Genomic DNA, 17,293 nt, shown 5'->3' with positions numbered 1-17,293 from the left:
ACTGTATGTTTGCTTATTCCACGTGTTGTTGTTTGTGTCACACTGCTTTGCTTTATCTTGGCCAGGTCACAGTTGTTCTCAACTAGCCTACCTGGTTAAATAAAAAATGTAAATGCCAAAGTAAACAGATGCCCCATCTTTCCTGAACTCATCCCAAACCATCTCAATTGGGTTGAGGTTGGGTGATTGTGGAGGCCAGGTCATCTGATGCAGCACATCATCACTCTCCTTCATGGTCAAATAGCCCTTACATGCTGACCACACCAATCGCGTTGCATGCAAAATACATGTACACAAACCTGTTATTCAGTCATTCAGTCATGCGCATCAATGAGCGTCTGCATAGCCAGGTGCTAAAACAGAACTTGGTTCTATTTGTGACTCTTGACACGCTGCAAGTCCCACCTCTCCCATCTCCTCATTGGTTTTTAGAAGCTTATATAAATTAACTAAGGTTTACACTCCACTCCAGTTGGTGGTGGTAATGCACCTTAAAGTTGGTTGCCAGGCATATGAAGTCCAAAGAAGAAGAAGCTTGAAGTAGGAGAGATTACTAGAAACAAACTCGGTTTTAATTGTCGGAGTAGAGGACCATGTGCATTTCAGGTAAAATAACAACCCAATGTTTATATCCCAGTACAGATTAGCTAGTAACAGCAAGCTAGCTAGCTAAATTGCCATCAAGGTTTGCTTATCAACCTGTCCCCAATTGAATATAATTGGCTCAGAGTTCGTTGTGATATTTCAAACTGCATGTCCTAATCGTGTCTGGTGTGGGGGGACAAAATCACCATGCATGCGGTGGCGCACGCAGATGCATCAGTGCGTGCGGTCTGGACAGCATACTATTCATCCTGGAGGTGTGATTTGGGTTGAAAAACAAATGATAGTCCCACTAAGGGTGTCTGTAGTGACAACTCTAGCACTGAGATGCAGTGCCTTAGAGATGCTCGGGAGTCTACAGGGCTGTTATTTGAGCTGTTCTTGCCATAATATGGACTTGGTCTTTTACCAAATAGGGCTATCTTCTGTATACCACCCCTACCTTGTCACAACACAACTGATTAGCGCAAACGCATTAAGGAAAGAAATTCCACAAATGAACTTTTAAGAAGGCACACCATGAAGCTGGCTGAGAGAATGAGTGTGAGTGTGCAAAGCTGTCATCAAGGCAAAGGGTGGCTGCTTTGAAGAATCTCAAATGTAAAATATATTTTGATTTGTTTCACACTTTTCTGGTTATTACCTGATTCCATATGTTATTTCATAGTTTTGATGTCTTCCCTATGTCCAAACTTTTGATTGGTACTGTATATTTATTTATATATACTTAAAAATTACTAAAACCAAATCAAAACTGTGTAGAAATTATAATGGACCTACATTCATAGTTTCTTGACTGTCCAGCTCGCTAATTGTTACTAGACAGTCAGAGAGCATTTCCAAAAACGATGGATGGATAGATGACTCTTTTTGCTTATTTTGACGGCATGGAAATATAACACATTTTCAGTGCGGCCCTCCGGACCTCGTTGAAGACCGAATGCAGCCCCTGGGGAAAAATGAGTTTGACACCCTGCTGTAAATGCTCTACATATCTTAACACTTGATTGTTGATGAGTAGTGTATTTATTCAATGTGAAGTCTATGGCGTCTCTAGGTCCTTAGCTTATCTACTTCATGTTTTCTCCAATGATAAACATCCTGGACCTAGTATGTAAAGGTTTGCAATGTCTTTTGATCAGGGTCTCTGCTGGGTGTTTTCCTTGAAAGATGAGCTACACAAAGAGAGAGTATTAACAAAGGAGATATATCACATGAACAAAGGAGACCTATGCATCACAAATGGCACCATATTCCCTTTATGGGATATTCCCCTATGGGCTCTGGTAAAAAGTAGTGCACTATATAGAGCCTTCAACCTCAACTCTGGACCTGGAAGCCAGTTCCACTGCATGTTTTCATTGTTTCCTTTAATCAGGGACGGATTTAGCCCTGGGACAGGTGTGTGCAATTAATTATCAGGTAGAACAGAAAACCAGCAGGCTCTGTACTACGTTGGGTAAGAGATGAGTACCCCTTATATAGGGAATAGGATTCTATTTGGGCCGCATACCAAGCTTCTCTTCTCAATTAATATTAATGCATTTCAGTCCTGTGGCCTGTTGCTTTATGATGTTATAGAGATGATAGGAGGTCATGTTCCGGAGGAGGCAGGCACCAGCCAACTACATTCATGAACAGACTGACTCACAGTGGGAAGCATATATCCCAAATGCCACCCTATTCCCTATGTAGTGCATTTCTTTTGACCAGGGCCCATTGGGCTCTGGTAGTGCACTATGTAGGGAATAGGGTTCCATTTGGGACTGACTCCCTGATAACGCTTACCGACGTAGTAGACCTCTAGACTGGGACTGGGGTTTATTCTAGGGTCGTTGAGGTGCTCTTTCTTTCTACTTTTTTAGAGTCGCTCAGATTTCTCCTCTGATGGATTCGTTCTCACTCATTTGCTTAAACAGAATATTATATATACAGTTGAAGTTGGAAGTTTACATACACCTTAGCCAAGTACATTTAAACTCAGTTTTTCACAATTCCTGACATTTAATCCTCGTAAAAAAAATCCCTGTCTTAGGTCAGTTAGGATCAACACTTTATTTTAAGAATGTGAAATGTCAGAATAATAGTAGAGAACTATTTATTTCAGCTTTTATTTCTTTCATCACATTCCCAGTGGGTCAAAAGTTTACATACACTCAATTAGTATTTGGTAGCATTACCTTTAAATTGTTTAACTTGGGTCAAATGTTTTGGGTAACCTTCCACAAGCTTTCCACAATAAGTTGGGTGAATGTTGGCCCATTCCTCCTGACAGAGCTGGTGTAACAGTCAGGTTGGTAGGCCTCCTTGCTCACACACGTTTTTTCAGTTCTACCCACAAATTGTCTATAGGATTGAGGTCAGGGCTTTGTGATGGCCACTCCAATACCTTGACTTTGTTGTCCTTAATCCATTTTGCCACAACTTTGAAAGTATGCTTGGGGTCATTATCCATTTGGAAGAACCATTTGCGACCAAGCTTTAACATACCTGAGCAGTATGACGGCTGTGTGGTCCCATGGTGTTTATACTTGCGTACTATCTGTACAGATGAACGTGGTACCTTCAGGCGTTTGTAAATTGCTTCCAAGGATGAACCAGACTTGTGGAGGTCTACAATTGTTTTCTGAGTGCTTGGCTGATTTCTTTTGATTTTACCATGATGTCAAGCAAAGTGGCACTGAGTTTATAATCTGTCTGTAAACAATTGTTGGAAAAATGACTTGTGTCATGCACAAAGTAGATGTCCTAACTGACTTTCCAAAACTATATCTTGTTAACAAGACATTTTTGGAGTGGTTGAAACACTTAGGTTGGAGTCATTAAAACGAGTTTATGTAAACTTCCTACTTCAACTGTATTATGTAGACTTCCGACCTCAACTGTATATACATATAAGTTTACATACAGGATGGAGGCAACAAAAATTGTTTTTCAACCACTCCACAAATGTCTTGTTAACAAACTATAGTTTTGGTAAGTCGGTTAGGACATCTACTTTGTGCATGACACAAGTAATTTTTCCAACAATTGTTACAGACAGATTGTTTCACTTATAATTCACTCTATCACAATTATAGTGGGTCAGAAGTTTACATACACTAAGTTGACTGTGCCTCTAAACAGCTTGGAAAATTCCAGAAAATTATGTCATGGCTTTAGAAGCTTCTGATAGGCTAATTGACATCATTTGAGTCAATTGGAGGTGTACCTGTGGATGTATTTCAAGGCCTACCTTCAAACTCAGTGCCTCTTTGGTTGACATCATGGAAGCACTCCCCTATCCACATCGATGGGACAGTAGTGGAGAAGGTGGAAAGTTAAGTTCCTCGGCGTGGTTGGTTCTCAATCAGAGACAACGATTGACAGCTGCCTCTGATTGAGAACCATACCAGGCCAAACACATTGAAAACCAAAATTAGAACAACACATAGAATGCCCACCCCAACTCACGCCCTGACCAACCTAAACAAGAAACATAACAAAGGAACTAAGGTCAGGACGTGACAACTGCCTGTTCACCCCGCTATCATCCAGAAGGCGAGGTCAGTACAGGTGCATCAAAGCTGGGACCGAGAGACTGAAAAACAGCTTCTATCTCAAGGCCATCAGAATGTTAAATAGCCATCACTAACGTTGTGGCTGCTGCCAACATACTGACTCAAATCTCTAGACACTTTTAATAATGCATCACCATTCACTTTAAACAATGCCACTTTATATAATGTTTACATACCCTACATTACTCATCTCATATGTATATACTGTACTCTATACCATCTACTGCATCTTGCCTATGCCGTTCGGCCACCGCTCATCCATATATTTATATGTACATATTCTTATTCATTCCTTTACACTTGTGTGTAAAAGGTAGTTGTTGTGAAATTGTTAGATTACTTGTTAGATATTACTGCATGGTCGGAACTAGAAGCACAAGCATTTCGCTACACTCGCATTAACATCTGCTAACCATGTGTATGTAACCAATAACATTTGATTTGAAGATGCTGAAGGAAACGGGTACAAAAGTATCTATATCTACAGTAAAACGAGTCCTATATCGACATAACCTGAAATGCAGTTCACCAAGGAAGAAACCACTGCTCCAAAACTGCCATAAAAAAGCCAGACATGGGGACAGATCATACTTTTTGGAGAAATGTCCTCTGGTCTGATGAAACAAAAATAAAACTGTTTGGCCATCGTTATGTTTGGAGGAAAAAGGGGGATGCTTGCAAGACGAAGAACACCATCCCAACCGTGAAGCACGGGGGTGGCAGAATCATGTTGTGGGGGTGGCAGCATCATGTTGTGGGGGTGCTTTGCTGCAGGAAGGACTTGTGCACTTCACAAAATTGATGATATCATGAGAAAGGAAAATTATGTGGATATATTGAAGCAACATCTCAAGACATCAGTCAGGAAGTTAAAGCTTGGTTACAAATGGGTCTTCCAAATGGACAATGACACCAAGCATATGTCCAAAGTTGTGCCAAAATTGCTTAAGGACAACAAAGTCAAGGTATTGGAGTGGCCATCACAAAGCCCTGACCTCAATCCTATAGAACATTTGTGGGCATAATTGAGAAGGTGTGTGCAAGCAAGGAGGCCTACAAACCTGACTCCGTTACACCAGCTCTGTCAGGAGGAATTGGTCAAAATTCACCCAACTTATTGTGGGAAGGTTGTGGAAAGCTACCCGACACGTTTGACACGTTAAACAATTTAAAGGAAATGCTACCAAATACTAATTGAGTGTATGTAAACTTCTGACCCACTGAGAATGTGATGAAAGAATTAAAAGCTGAAATATATCATTCTCTGATCTCTATTATTATGACATTTCACATTCTTAAAATAAAGTGCTGATCCTAACTGACCTAAGACAAGGAATTTATACTTGGATTAAATGTCAGGAATTGTTTTTTTATTTTTATGATTTGAATGTATTTGGCTAAGGTGTATGTAAACTTCCGACTTCAACTATATCTGAAATAGATCAGCGTGTTATTCTGTATCCTCAGGCCATCACACTGTTGAGGGGATGTATCAAAGATCTATCAAAGACAAGCAGATCTGTCCCTTGTCAGCAACTAGGCCCTTTCTCTACTATCTTTCTCTGACTACACAGCCAGTTTTTGACTTCCAGCATTAACTTCCTTCTACACTGGTTATGTCCCAAATGGCACCCTGTTCCCTTTTGACAAGAGTGCTATGAGCCCTGGTCAAAATAAGTGCACTATATATGGAAAAGGGTGCCATTTGGGATGCGAACTTGCTCTCTGATGAAGGTACTGTTTCCAGGTTTTGACATGTTTTGAACAGCTTATCTCCTGACTCAAAGGTAGTTTTAGAGACTACTAGACGACAGATTATTCAGTCTTAACACCAGCAGCCATACACCCTTTTCCTGTTAGGGAAAGTTATTGGCTTTCTACTGGACTATCATTAGGTTTGCTAACCCTCAGTCTTGCATGTAGTGTAGGGCCTGCAGTGTTACAAAGCTACTGACCTGTCCAGTGCGACCTAGCTGGTAGAGCATAGTACTTACAGTGCCAATTCCCGGACTGTGAGATCAATTCTAGCTGGGGACATACTTAAGAAAATATATGCTAGTTAAACTGTCATTTGTTTTGCATAAAAAATTATTCAGATTCTTATACAGTTGCAAACTTGGTTATTCATTTTAATTTCACCTCCATGTACCTTTCCAGGTTGAGCTACAAGTAGCCAGAGGCTTCTTCAAACCTTTATGCTTCTTCTGTTCACATCTGTAAACTTCATGACCTAGAACCTCCAACAGTAGGCTATTCCAAAGATGGTTCTGTGGCTATGCTCCAGTCATGTAAACCTCACATCTGTGACTGTATCAGATTTACAAATACACATTTCCACTGTATTCCCCGTGCATACAGTGACACCCTCTGGCAAAGCTTGGTATCACATCACTACATTATTTATTTTTATTTTATTTAACTAGGCATGTCAGTCAAGAACAAATTCTTATTTACAATGACACCTGCCAATTGTGCGCCGCCCTATGGAACTCCCAATCACAGCCTCTAACACTGAGATGCAGTGCCTTAGACCCTGCACCACTATATATATATATCAGAATGAGACATCATTGAGTTCAAGTATTGACAAGAACATAAAAGACTAACAAAACAAACACAGAAACATTAGTTATGACAGCATAAGATAAGGTGACAATGACACTTATTCCAAAAAGTGTTTTTATAATATTGGACTGTAGACAAGCTTGTCTTATTATTTAGTCAGACTCAATGAAAAAAACAGTCTAACGCAGAGGGTTGATTTAAAAAAGTTTGTTTTGTGGATCTAAGATTACCAACCAACCAAAATCATGACATTAGTTATACATTTCAAAGAGTTCAGAGTACTGTCAAAAAGTTTATAACATCATGAATTATCAATAGTGTGACCAGTTTTACTTAGTATGTACTCCTTCATATCGCTCCAAAATCGAATAGTATATAAACAACTGTAAAATAAACGTGTCAGCGTTCCAGGTCCTTCATGGCAGAAGGTACACTTGTAGTCAATGTCTGTAAACCTCGTTGGAGAGGTACATACTTGAAAGAATCTTTAGGTGCACCTCTCAGATCTTATTAGAAATACAACATTTAAAGGGACAAAGCCTTTCACCATTGATAGCTGTGAATTCCAAAATGATTTCCCTCCTTGTGTGATCTTTCCTCTGCTATAAAAAATATGATCTTATGTGTTTATTTGTACATTTGAGACTATTGATATCAATATCATTAATAAACAGACTAGGTTCTATTCTAAGTGTATCTTGAAAACACATATGACAATCGCAGAGTGATATTATTTGTGTGTAACAGGAAAGGCTTTGACTCTTATAAATACCTCATAACTTAACATTTGGCCACCACTATCAAACATGTCCCCTACAGAGATATTTTTCTCTATCGGAAGTTCATTAAAAATAATGTTGTTTTTAATAGTGCTATTACCATTATTCCACAGAATAGCTTTATGAGGCAAAAAGTCATGCACAAAACATAATTTCCTTCCCAATGGCTTGGTGATAACCAAACTGCCACTTAAATGATCAAAATGTTATGTTGTAATTACAAGACAACAAAAATAGTAAACCCCCAATGTTCTTAAAAAAATACAGATCCATAAAGATTATGGAGATTCTATGCATTTTTTCAACCACTTAATCAAAATCAAATAACTAAGTGGAGACTGCTTAAGGCAGGATGGCTCATAATAAAGACTGGACGGCGCAAATGAAATGGCATCAAACACATAGAAACCATGTGTTTGATACCATTCCACTGATTGCGTCCAGCCATTACCACGAGCCCGTCATCCACAATTAAGTTGCCACCGACGTCATGTGCTCAACCTCCTGCCATAGTTGCAGAGACCACTTCCTTTTAAAGTGGTGATGTTTGTTTGGTTTGTGTGGAAAAAACAATCCAAATCACTAAATGGTGGAGGGCTTGATGTCGTCATCTGTTCGACGTGGCGACTTGACGTAACATTACGTGTAGGGCCAGAGGAGGGAGGGATTGGGCTTTAGGGATTTTATCTGCATACTGTGCTCGGTTCTACCCGGGGATGCTAACGGAATCACGACTACAATCATGCGTTCATCAACAGACAAAAAATAAACATTGTAACGGTGTTATTCCGTTTATAATAGTAATATTTTATGAAATACCGTGCAGAATAAGCAGCAACATTTGACATTTTGGGAGACTGGACCTACACAGCAGGTAACGTTAGCTAGCTAGCAGATCACGCTAACTCACTGAGATCATTTTCTGCAGCACCACCAGTTTAGCCAGCTGGCTAGGGCTACTAGGTTGGAGCTAGCTAGCTAGGTGTCGTGTTGCTGGGACTAGCAAAATAACTAGATACAACACGAATAATGATCACGAATAGCTAGCTATTTTGAAATGTGTTGTATTGTGAAATGTGATGGCTTGTTGAGAGAAAGCAGGTTATCGCTGCATTAAGCTCTGTAAACGTTACCGGTGGACACTGCATTTGTACATGTCACAGCTGGCTAGGCATGATATTATACTGAATTAGGCATGTTCTACCCGTATTTACATTGCAAACATTCCTATCATTAATGTGAAAAGCTCAGTGTGTGTGAGATGATCGTGCTCTCTCACCCCCATCTCTCTCTCCATCTCCCATTTCTCTGTCTCTCTCCCAACGCACTCTCCTGCAGACCACCACCATGGCAGACAGTTTTATGGGCAAGGCAGCTACCATGGAGATTCCTATCAACAGCAATGGAGAGACCCTGGCCGAGGATGACAGTTTGGAGCAGGTGGGTCATATGGTTGTCCCAAATAGCACCATATTCTCTATATAGTGCACTACTTTTGACCATGTCCCATTGGGCTATGGGAATAGGGTGCCATTTGGGATGCAGTCACGACGTACAGTATTTATCTGTATACTGTGTGTGGTGACCACTCATTACGTCAACTATTTGTTTGTGTATTTTATTGTACTGTATTATGTTTCACTTCTGTGCAGGCTGCAAAGATTCAGTGGACCTTAGATGAGAAGGTAGGGATATGCAGTAGAAGGGATGAGAGAGAGAGTGTGTCACGTCATTGTAGGAGAACTCTAGATTTAGATGTAGTGTACACGTTAACATAGAAGACTTTCAGACTAACCACAATGAATCTTTATCAACCATTTTCATGTGTGTGAGTGTCTGTGTACAACAAAGATTAGGCCCATATGGAAGGTCTTCGTCAGGTTGACAATAAACTCTACAGGATCATTATGCATTAGTCAGTCCCTTCAGGATTCAGACATTTTTTTGGGGTGCAAAATCATAAATTCCCAACATATTATGCAGGGCTTGCAAATTTGACCAATCACTGCACTATTTCAGCATAAAACAGTAACATCAACACATTCTCGTATAAAGCTGACCCATCATTGCAGTACAAAAAGAGGGCTCGTAATTTCAACCAATCACCGCACATTTACCACATAATATGGTTCAATCAAGCCACGCGTCAACAAACGTTTTCCTTGCCAAGCGCAATTTCGCAAAACAAAATCATTGCACATTGCCACGCAAAATGTCAGAATTGGAATCTCTGCTAAATCAGTGAGGGACTGATTAGAGTTAGTCTATATCTATTCCATTGATGTGTTGTTGCTTCACCTTAGGACTTGCAGCAGGTGATGGTGTCTGGTCCCAACCTGAATGAGACCAGCGTCGTGTCTGGAGGCTACGGAGGACCTGCAGGGGGCATCATACCCACCTCCTCCATCAAAGGTACACACAGCTCTACTGCTCTCACTTGTTCACTAGCTCCATTAAAGGTACAGACAGCTTTCTCTAGCGCTGCCAACTGCTGTCACTGCAGTGGAACGTCCTCTTAATTATTACGGGAACGGCCACTTAATTATGTCCACTTAGTCCTTATTGAATCAATGAATAGCCTAGTCCCTTTAGCAAGGCCTGCTTGATTTGTTAGCATTAAGAATGGTGAAGACTACATCTTCAACTGCCCCAATGGGGTTTGTCCTGGTGGAATTAAAAAAAACATTTTTTAAATCAGGGCCTTGCCAGAAGCATGCTGTTCTGCATCAGTGACTATTTTGACCTAACCTTCTTTCTGTTCTTTCAGGAGTCTATGAGTAGCAAACAGAGGCTCTACTGTATTGGCTATTTTGATTTTGAGATCTACATTCTACTCTAGTTGACTGACTATCTTAACCAACCCTATCCACCAGGCCCTGCTATCCGCTTCAACCCTCAGTATGTGGACAGGAGAAGCCCCCCTGCCCCTAACTGTGCCCCTGTCCCTGGAGCCGAATCTCAGCCCACAGGTGGCTTTGCACCTCTCAGCCACCTTCCACATAACTGTATACTTCCCTCTTTTTAAAGGTAGACTCAGCGAAAATGATGTTGCCACGAGCGACACCACAGATATTGAGATGAGCAAGATGCAAGACTTCGCTCTCACACAGTCATTACTGATCAATTCATTTCTACATTTATAATTAGTAGGTTTTATCTATTTTAACAAACCTTTCTTATTTTTGTTCTTATGTATTGTATATTGTTTTTCATTCAAGCCCGTGGGCTTCCAACCACACCTGCACACAAATTATTTGTTTTATCTGTAATGTTGTCTATCACTTTTTGATTTATTTAAAAAAAATGTTCACAGTGTTTTAACCTGGGCACAAAGAACACCGGCGAAGTTGAGCCTCGAAATTGACCCACTATATTGTTTACTGTCTGCATCTACATCATATTGCTGAGTCTACCTTTAGCAGTTTGTTTGCCCCCCTCTTATTTTCTTCTGTTTACACTCTCAAGGGTGTTTTCATTAGTTACTCTTTCATTCTGTGGGAGAATGAGCCCTGCCTGTAGCCTGGGTTCCTGTTCAACCCCAGACACTGTTGATGTCCCTCTCTTCGACAACGCTGTGTACCTCTACAGATGTCACGGGGAAGAAGGGCATGCTGCTCTACTGTCCAATGCATACTGAATGCATGCCGGTGGATGTTAACAAAAAAGCTAGCTATGTTTACTAACCTGACTGACTTCATTGCAGAGCTGTTTGATTTACTATGTTATGTTTGTGTGAATGTTTCTAATGATGACAACTTAATCCCAAATGGCACCATATTCCCTACATAGTGCACTACTTTTCACCAGAGCCTTATGGCTCCCCCATAGGGAATAGTGTGCCATTTTGGACGTATCCTATGTATGCAAATGTAACATGAAGCGGTTAACTAATGGAAGTTTGCTGTTCATTAACTCACCACATGACATGTGCATCATTTCATACATTACTACTGCTTATGTTGTGAATATTTTCATATTGTTTTCTGTCTGTTTTCATTCTGTTTTTTCAACATGGAAAACCTGCATGACTCACTATCACCATCCTCTCACCCTTTTAACACGTTCACCAACCTTCATCTACTCTCTCCATCTCATATATCACATATCCTCACATGTCCCCATCCTCCCCCATGTCCATTCCAGACCTGCGAATGAAGTCCAGGGGACAGGGTGTAGGTCTGGTCTCCAGCCAGTCAGCAGCCAGAATGATAACCAACCAGAACCAGACCGGCCAGACATTCACAGGTACCACTGGAATAGGGTTGAAAAATTCCAGGTTTCCCAGAGATCCTGGTCAGAAAATTTCCGGAATTGGAAGGTAATTCCAGAATTACTATAAGCAGTAAATCCAGAATTCTGAAACCAGGGATTCTGGGAATCGTGGGCATTTTATCTGGCAATTATACTGGAACTTTGCGGCCCTACACTGGACCCATACAGCACAACTGTCCTTTACCCCACTTCACTCTGTTCACTCATTCATTTCATTCGCTGTCCTCTCAACCGATCACTTTCATACTATTTGCCTCAAAGACCAGGAGGAATATTTCAGGTGTTCGCTTTGAGGAGTAGTGATGAGGAGAGTGCCCAACTAAGCACTGATCAGCCTCTGTGTAATCTGTGTATCAAAGCACTACTGAATGAAGCTGGTTTTGTGACAAGAGTTCATAGTAAATGAGATGGACAGACTTTATCAACTAGGTCTCAGCAACTAACCACTTTAAGGAATCCTCTGAGAGTGAGCAGGTTATTTATTATCCTTTGTGTCAGGATCGGGGATGCACCACAGTAACAGCAACCAGAACATGTCAGTGGAGGAGGCTAACCGTGGTGTGGCTGTGGAGAAACTAGACAGTGTTAAGAAGTGGGGCATCAACACCTACAAGGTACAGAACAGAACCTGTCTCCTGGGGAAAATGTGTTGAAACCATACTTCACTGAATCTTCACTGTGTTCTATGGGTCGATTGCAACTGCACTGGTATGATCATTTGTCTTCATACAAGACTGGGAATAATTTCCTCCTTGGAAAACAAGTAACTATTTGGTTCTATTCTGAACACATTTCTCCATGTCATCTTTATCCCAGTGTGCCAATCATATATTCTCATCTCCTCTTCTGTTATCTCCTTTGTCCTAATCACATCTCTCCCTCTCTAACCAAGTGTACCAAGCAGATGTTCTCTGAGCGGTTCGGCCGTGGTTCTCGGACGGTGGACCTGGAGCTGGAGGCCCAGATAGATGTGCTCAGGGACACCAAGAGGAAGTACGAGTCTGTCCTGAGACTGACCAGCGCCCTGACCAGCCACTTCTACAACATGGTTCAGACCCAGCAGGCCTTGGGGGACACCTTCGCAGACCTCAGCCAGAAATCACCTGAACTTCGGGTAACTTATAACCCCTGAATTTGAACCCTTAACCCGTAGACCCCAGACAGAAATCAGCTACAGGTGGCACACTGTGTGAAATTGGCCCCCAAAAATGTTGCCTGAAAATCCAGGGTGTAATTATTGGTTGGAAACCAAGCCTATCAGTTTCAGTTTGGAATCCAGGCTACCTTACTGAATTGTAATCAATCCATAAATACCTCATGTGGAGAGAAAGTCAGTATATAAAACACAAGTGTTTGTGTCCACAGGATGAGTTTGGCTACAATGCGGAGACCCAGAAGTTGTTGTGTAGGAATGGGGAGGCTCTGCTTGGTGCCATCAACTTCTTTGTGTCCAGCATCAATACACTGGTCAACAAGACCATGGAGGACACACTGATGACCATCAAACTGTACGAGGCTGCAAGGTAATAATAAAGATGGGAGGGTTAGAAAGGGCAGGGCCTGGAGATACTATAGTAGTTACCGTTTTATAACGCAATAGTTTCAAATTATAATGCGGTTTAGAGTCTATATCTATGATTGCCAGAGACATAAAATAGAGTATGTTTGTCTACATGCCATTGTTCTGTGTGTCAGGCTGGAGTTTGTTCCATGCAGACCTGGCAGGGGTGAACCTGTGTTTGAGGGTTCAAGGGTGTTATAAGGGTGTTTTATTGACTTGGGTGGTATACCGGGATATTTGGAAAAAGCCACAGGAGGGTTTTTAAATACTCTCAACTATTTCTTTGAAGTTTTTCAATAGATTTGAATATTTCAAGCTACATTTTAGGTTAATACCTGCAGTCAACTTGTGCAATATGTTAGGAGATGAAGCAGATTGTGTTCTTCATTTTACCTTTCAACTTATTTTACATTACTTATTTTATTATTATATATTTTTCACCTTTATTTTTTACCCCCTTTTTCTCCCCAATTTCGTGGTATCCAATTGTTATTAGCTACTATCTTGACTCGTCTCTCCCGAGCCCGTACGGGAGTTGTAGCGATGAGTTACACAACCCTCCGATACACCACCCAACCAAGCCGCATTGCTTCTTAACACAGCACCATCCAACCCGGAAGCCAGCCGCACCAATGTGTCGGAGGAAACACCGTACACCTGGCAACCTTGGTTAGCGCGCACTGCGCCCGGCCTGCCACAGGAGTCGCTGGTGAGCGATGAGACAAGGATATCCCTACCGGCCTAACCCGGACGATGCTAGGCCAATTGTGCGTCGCCCCACGGACCTCCCGGTTGCGACAGAGCCTGGGCGCGAACCCAGAGTCTCTGATGGCACAGCCCTTAACCACTACGCCACCCGGGAGGCCCTTTTTCACCTTCATTTAACCAGGTAGACCAGTTGAGAACAAGTTCTCATTTACAATTGCGACCTGGCCAAGATAAAGCAAAGCAGTGTGACAAAAACAGCAACAGAGTTACACATGGGTTAAACAAACGTACAGTCAATAATACAATAGATAAGTCTGTATACAGTGTGTGCAGATGTAGTAAGGAGGTAAGGCAATAAATAGGCCATAGTGGCGAAGTAATTACAATTTAGCAATTAACACGAGTGATAGATGTGAGATACTGGCGTGCAAAAGAGCAGAAAAACAAATATGGGGATGAGGTAGGTAGTTGGTTGGATGGGCTATTTACAGATGGGCTGTGTACAGCTGCAGCGATCGGAACTTACATACTTTAGTTCCCCAGAACAGTTAATTCAGTCACGTGTTTGTTTGTAAATAGCACAATGGGAGACAGCGGGGGCTGGGGAGTTCATAGAGTTCTATATCTATCGGGGAGTCTCTGTTGTGCGGTGCACAGGAGGTGATGAAGTTGTATGCAATTCACTACTAAATGTTTGCCATCAGATATCTTATATCGGCTGTCTGCCGTATTTGAGAAGACAACTCATCCAGAGCTCTTTTATCTGTACACCTGTTCCCTGTGCTTCCTACTAGCATTTGTTTTTTTCTCCTCTGTTCTCCACTCTGCTTTGTGTACACTTGCTGCTCTTCCTTGAGTAAAGCATGCATTACTTTGTTTAGTTGCACAATTTCTCTCATTCACTTTTGCTTGTAAATGTCCACACTAACTGAAAATTACATTTGGTATCTACTAGCTATGCTTGTATAACTTTATTAGCTGGATTTGCCTGTCTTTGCAATTGAGTTTGTTTATTCTCACTCGTTAGCATTTAGCTAACAGTGTCTGTGATTGTTATTACGTGTGCTAATTTTGTTAGCATTCTGGTACTAGACCCCCAATTGGCTTTATTTGCGTTTTTTGCGCCGCCTTGTGTGCTATACCGGTAAACCATAAATCCCGGGATAGCAGTGGAACGAACAGTATGACGTATGAAAATCTGGATACCTCCCAAGCCTATTTTTTTGAATGCTGCCTCTCCTCCCCTCTCTCTTCCAGGCTGGAGTTTGATGCGTACAGGGCCGACCTGGAGGAGTTGAGTCTGGGTCCTCGTGATGCTGCCACCATGGTGCGTATAGAGGTGTCCCAGCAGCAGTACCAGGTGCAGAGAGACAAGTATGAACGGCTGCGCTCAGATGTCACCATCAAACTCAAGTTCCTGGAAGAGAACAAGGTGGGTTAGTTAGTTATTTGGAAAGTTGGGTGGTTAGTTAATTTACAATAATGCTACATCTCTCTCTTTCTCCGTGTGTGTGTAGGTGAAGGTGATGCACAAGCAGCTGCTTCTCTTCCATAATGCTATCTCAGCCTACTTCGCTGGGAACCAGCAGCAGTTGGAACAGACACTGAGACAGTTCAATGTCAAGTTAAAGCCCCCAGGGTCAGACAAGCCCTCCTGGCTGGAGGAGAGCTAGAGTGATTAGCTCCCAGTCCTCTGGGCCTGTATCAAGCATCTCCGAGTATGAATACTGATCCAAGAACAGTTTTGCCTTTTTAGATCATAATGATTCAGATTATATGGACAGGCAGGACTTGATCTTAGATCAGCACTCCTACTCTGAGATGCTTGATACGTACGGCCCCAGGTCTCAGTCAGGTCTCTGGTATATATGGGACACACAGATGGAGAGATACACTGGGCTTTCAAGAAACAAGAGGACTGGATAGACGGATGAACAGATATATGAAATCTACACGAACTGTATATAAAAACCAGAGATGGGACAAGTAGAGACTAGTGATGATGATACTAAGGGAAAAAGAACGCTTATCTAGTTTCATTTAGTTTTGACAATTTGTTTGAACGTCTATTTTATGTCAATTTGTTGTGTTATTTATTCACAACAGAGCCTCATGATATTGTTGCTGTGTAGTGTAACTTTTAATTCATCTTACTTTGAGAAATTATTCCAAGCTTATACTTTGCACATAAATGTAATCATTCTTTTCAAACTGTTTTCACTCTTTTTAAAGTGTTATGTAGAAAAGCTTCCAGCGGTCGTCATTTGAAAGGTCAGTAAACTGTTTACATATGTAGAGGATATTAAGAATCTGGACCGGTTACATTGTTTGCACCAGATGAAGATTAGAGTTAGATTTATGAAAGCGAAGGGAGAAACCTACAGTCTGGGATACTATTGATGACAGAAATTATGGGTTAAAGGGGCAATCCTGGATTTGTAAAACAAGCAGTCAAGTATCAATGGCTATATATCATGAATTTAAGTCAAAAAATTGATTTGTACCAATTCCAGATTGCCCCTTTTTCTATCAATGATTTTGAGTACAGGAAGTACGACTTTTTCATTTACAATAGATAATCTCCCTCTGATTAATCCTACAGATAATGTTATTACACGTGTTTATTATGTTATGTCTTTATAACATATAATCAAATAGAGTTAATATATGTTTATAAAAATACCTCTAATTCCATTCAGATGTATATGTTCTTGAGTTTTTCTTCCGTTTTTTTTCTCCCATTTCTACATCAATGTTGTCTCCATTTTAAAACATATGGACCTGGTGTACAGTATATGAAATGATGGTGGTTTATAGTATATGGTTTGATGTTTCCATACAGACTTGATATTTCCCCACAAAAGCTGTACAGTAATAACACGTCCATCTGCTGTCCACTGAGTATATTGTAGTCATTACCTGTATAAGTACTGTACCATATTGTGTTCACACATTTACATGGCAATACAATCCAAAACATGGCTGAAAAATGACTGGTACTTCCATCTGTGATTGTCTTCTTTACTGTTAATCAGGAAACTCCTCTGTGTCCCAAATGGCCCCTTTTTATCTGTTTGAGTTGTGCTCTGTATTGGGAATAGGCCTTTTGTGACTCAACCCTGCTATCAGGGTTAAGTCTAGATTAAGCTGAGTTTTATCTGATTTGTATCTGCTGAAGTCAGTGGTAGCTATCTGGTCTATTAAAAAGCGTGTGAATGTATAGGATGTCTTTCATCGGCCTGTTG

General features: G+C 41.1%; 1 protein-coding gene across 7 annotated transcripts; it reads left to right on the top strand.

The window, feature by feature from the left end:
• Positions 1-561: 561 nt before the first annotated feature.
• On the top strand, positions 562-17,047 carry LOC112267010 (arfaptin-2). Of its 7 annotated transcripts, none has more exons than XM_024445001.2 (11): positions 562-606; positions 8,846-8,947; positions 9,160-9,192; positions 9,811-9,919; positions 10,381-10,476; positions 11,651-11,752; positions 12,278-12,393; positions 12,672-12,893; positions 13,145-13,302; positions 15,306-15,480; positions 15,566-17,047. In XM_024445001.2, the coding sequence occupies exons 2-11, from the start codon at positions 8,855-8,857 to the stop codon at positions 15,719-15,721; spliced, it is 1,260 nt and encodes a 419-aa protein (XP_024300769.1). In that variant the 5' UTR covers positions 562-606; positions 8,846-8,854; the 3' UTR covers positions 15,722-17,047. The 7 variants fall into 7 exon arrangements, with proteins under 7 accessions (XP_024300769.1, XP_042153284.1, XP_024300770.1 ...); XM_024445000.2 differs by lacking the exon at positions 562-606 and adding an exon at positions 8,154-8,381; XM_042297350.1 differs by lacking the exon at positions 9,160-9,192.
• Positions 17,048-17,293: the final 246 nt, after the last annotated feature.

The sequence above is a fragment of the Oncorhynchus tshawytscha genome, linkage group LG14, assembly GCF_018296145.1.
Source record: "Oncorhynchus tshawytscha isolate Ot180627B linkage group LG14, Otsh_v2.0, whole genome shotgun sequence".
Lineage (NCBI taxonomy): Eukaryota > Metazoa > Chordata > Actinopteri > Salmoniformes > Salmonidae > Oncorhynchus > Oncorhynchus tshawytscha.
Note: the sequence above shows the minus strand (reverse complement) of the source record. Positions and strands in the feature narration are given on the sequence as shown.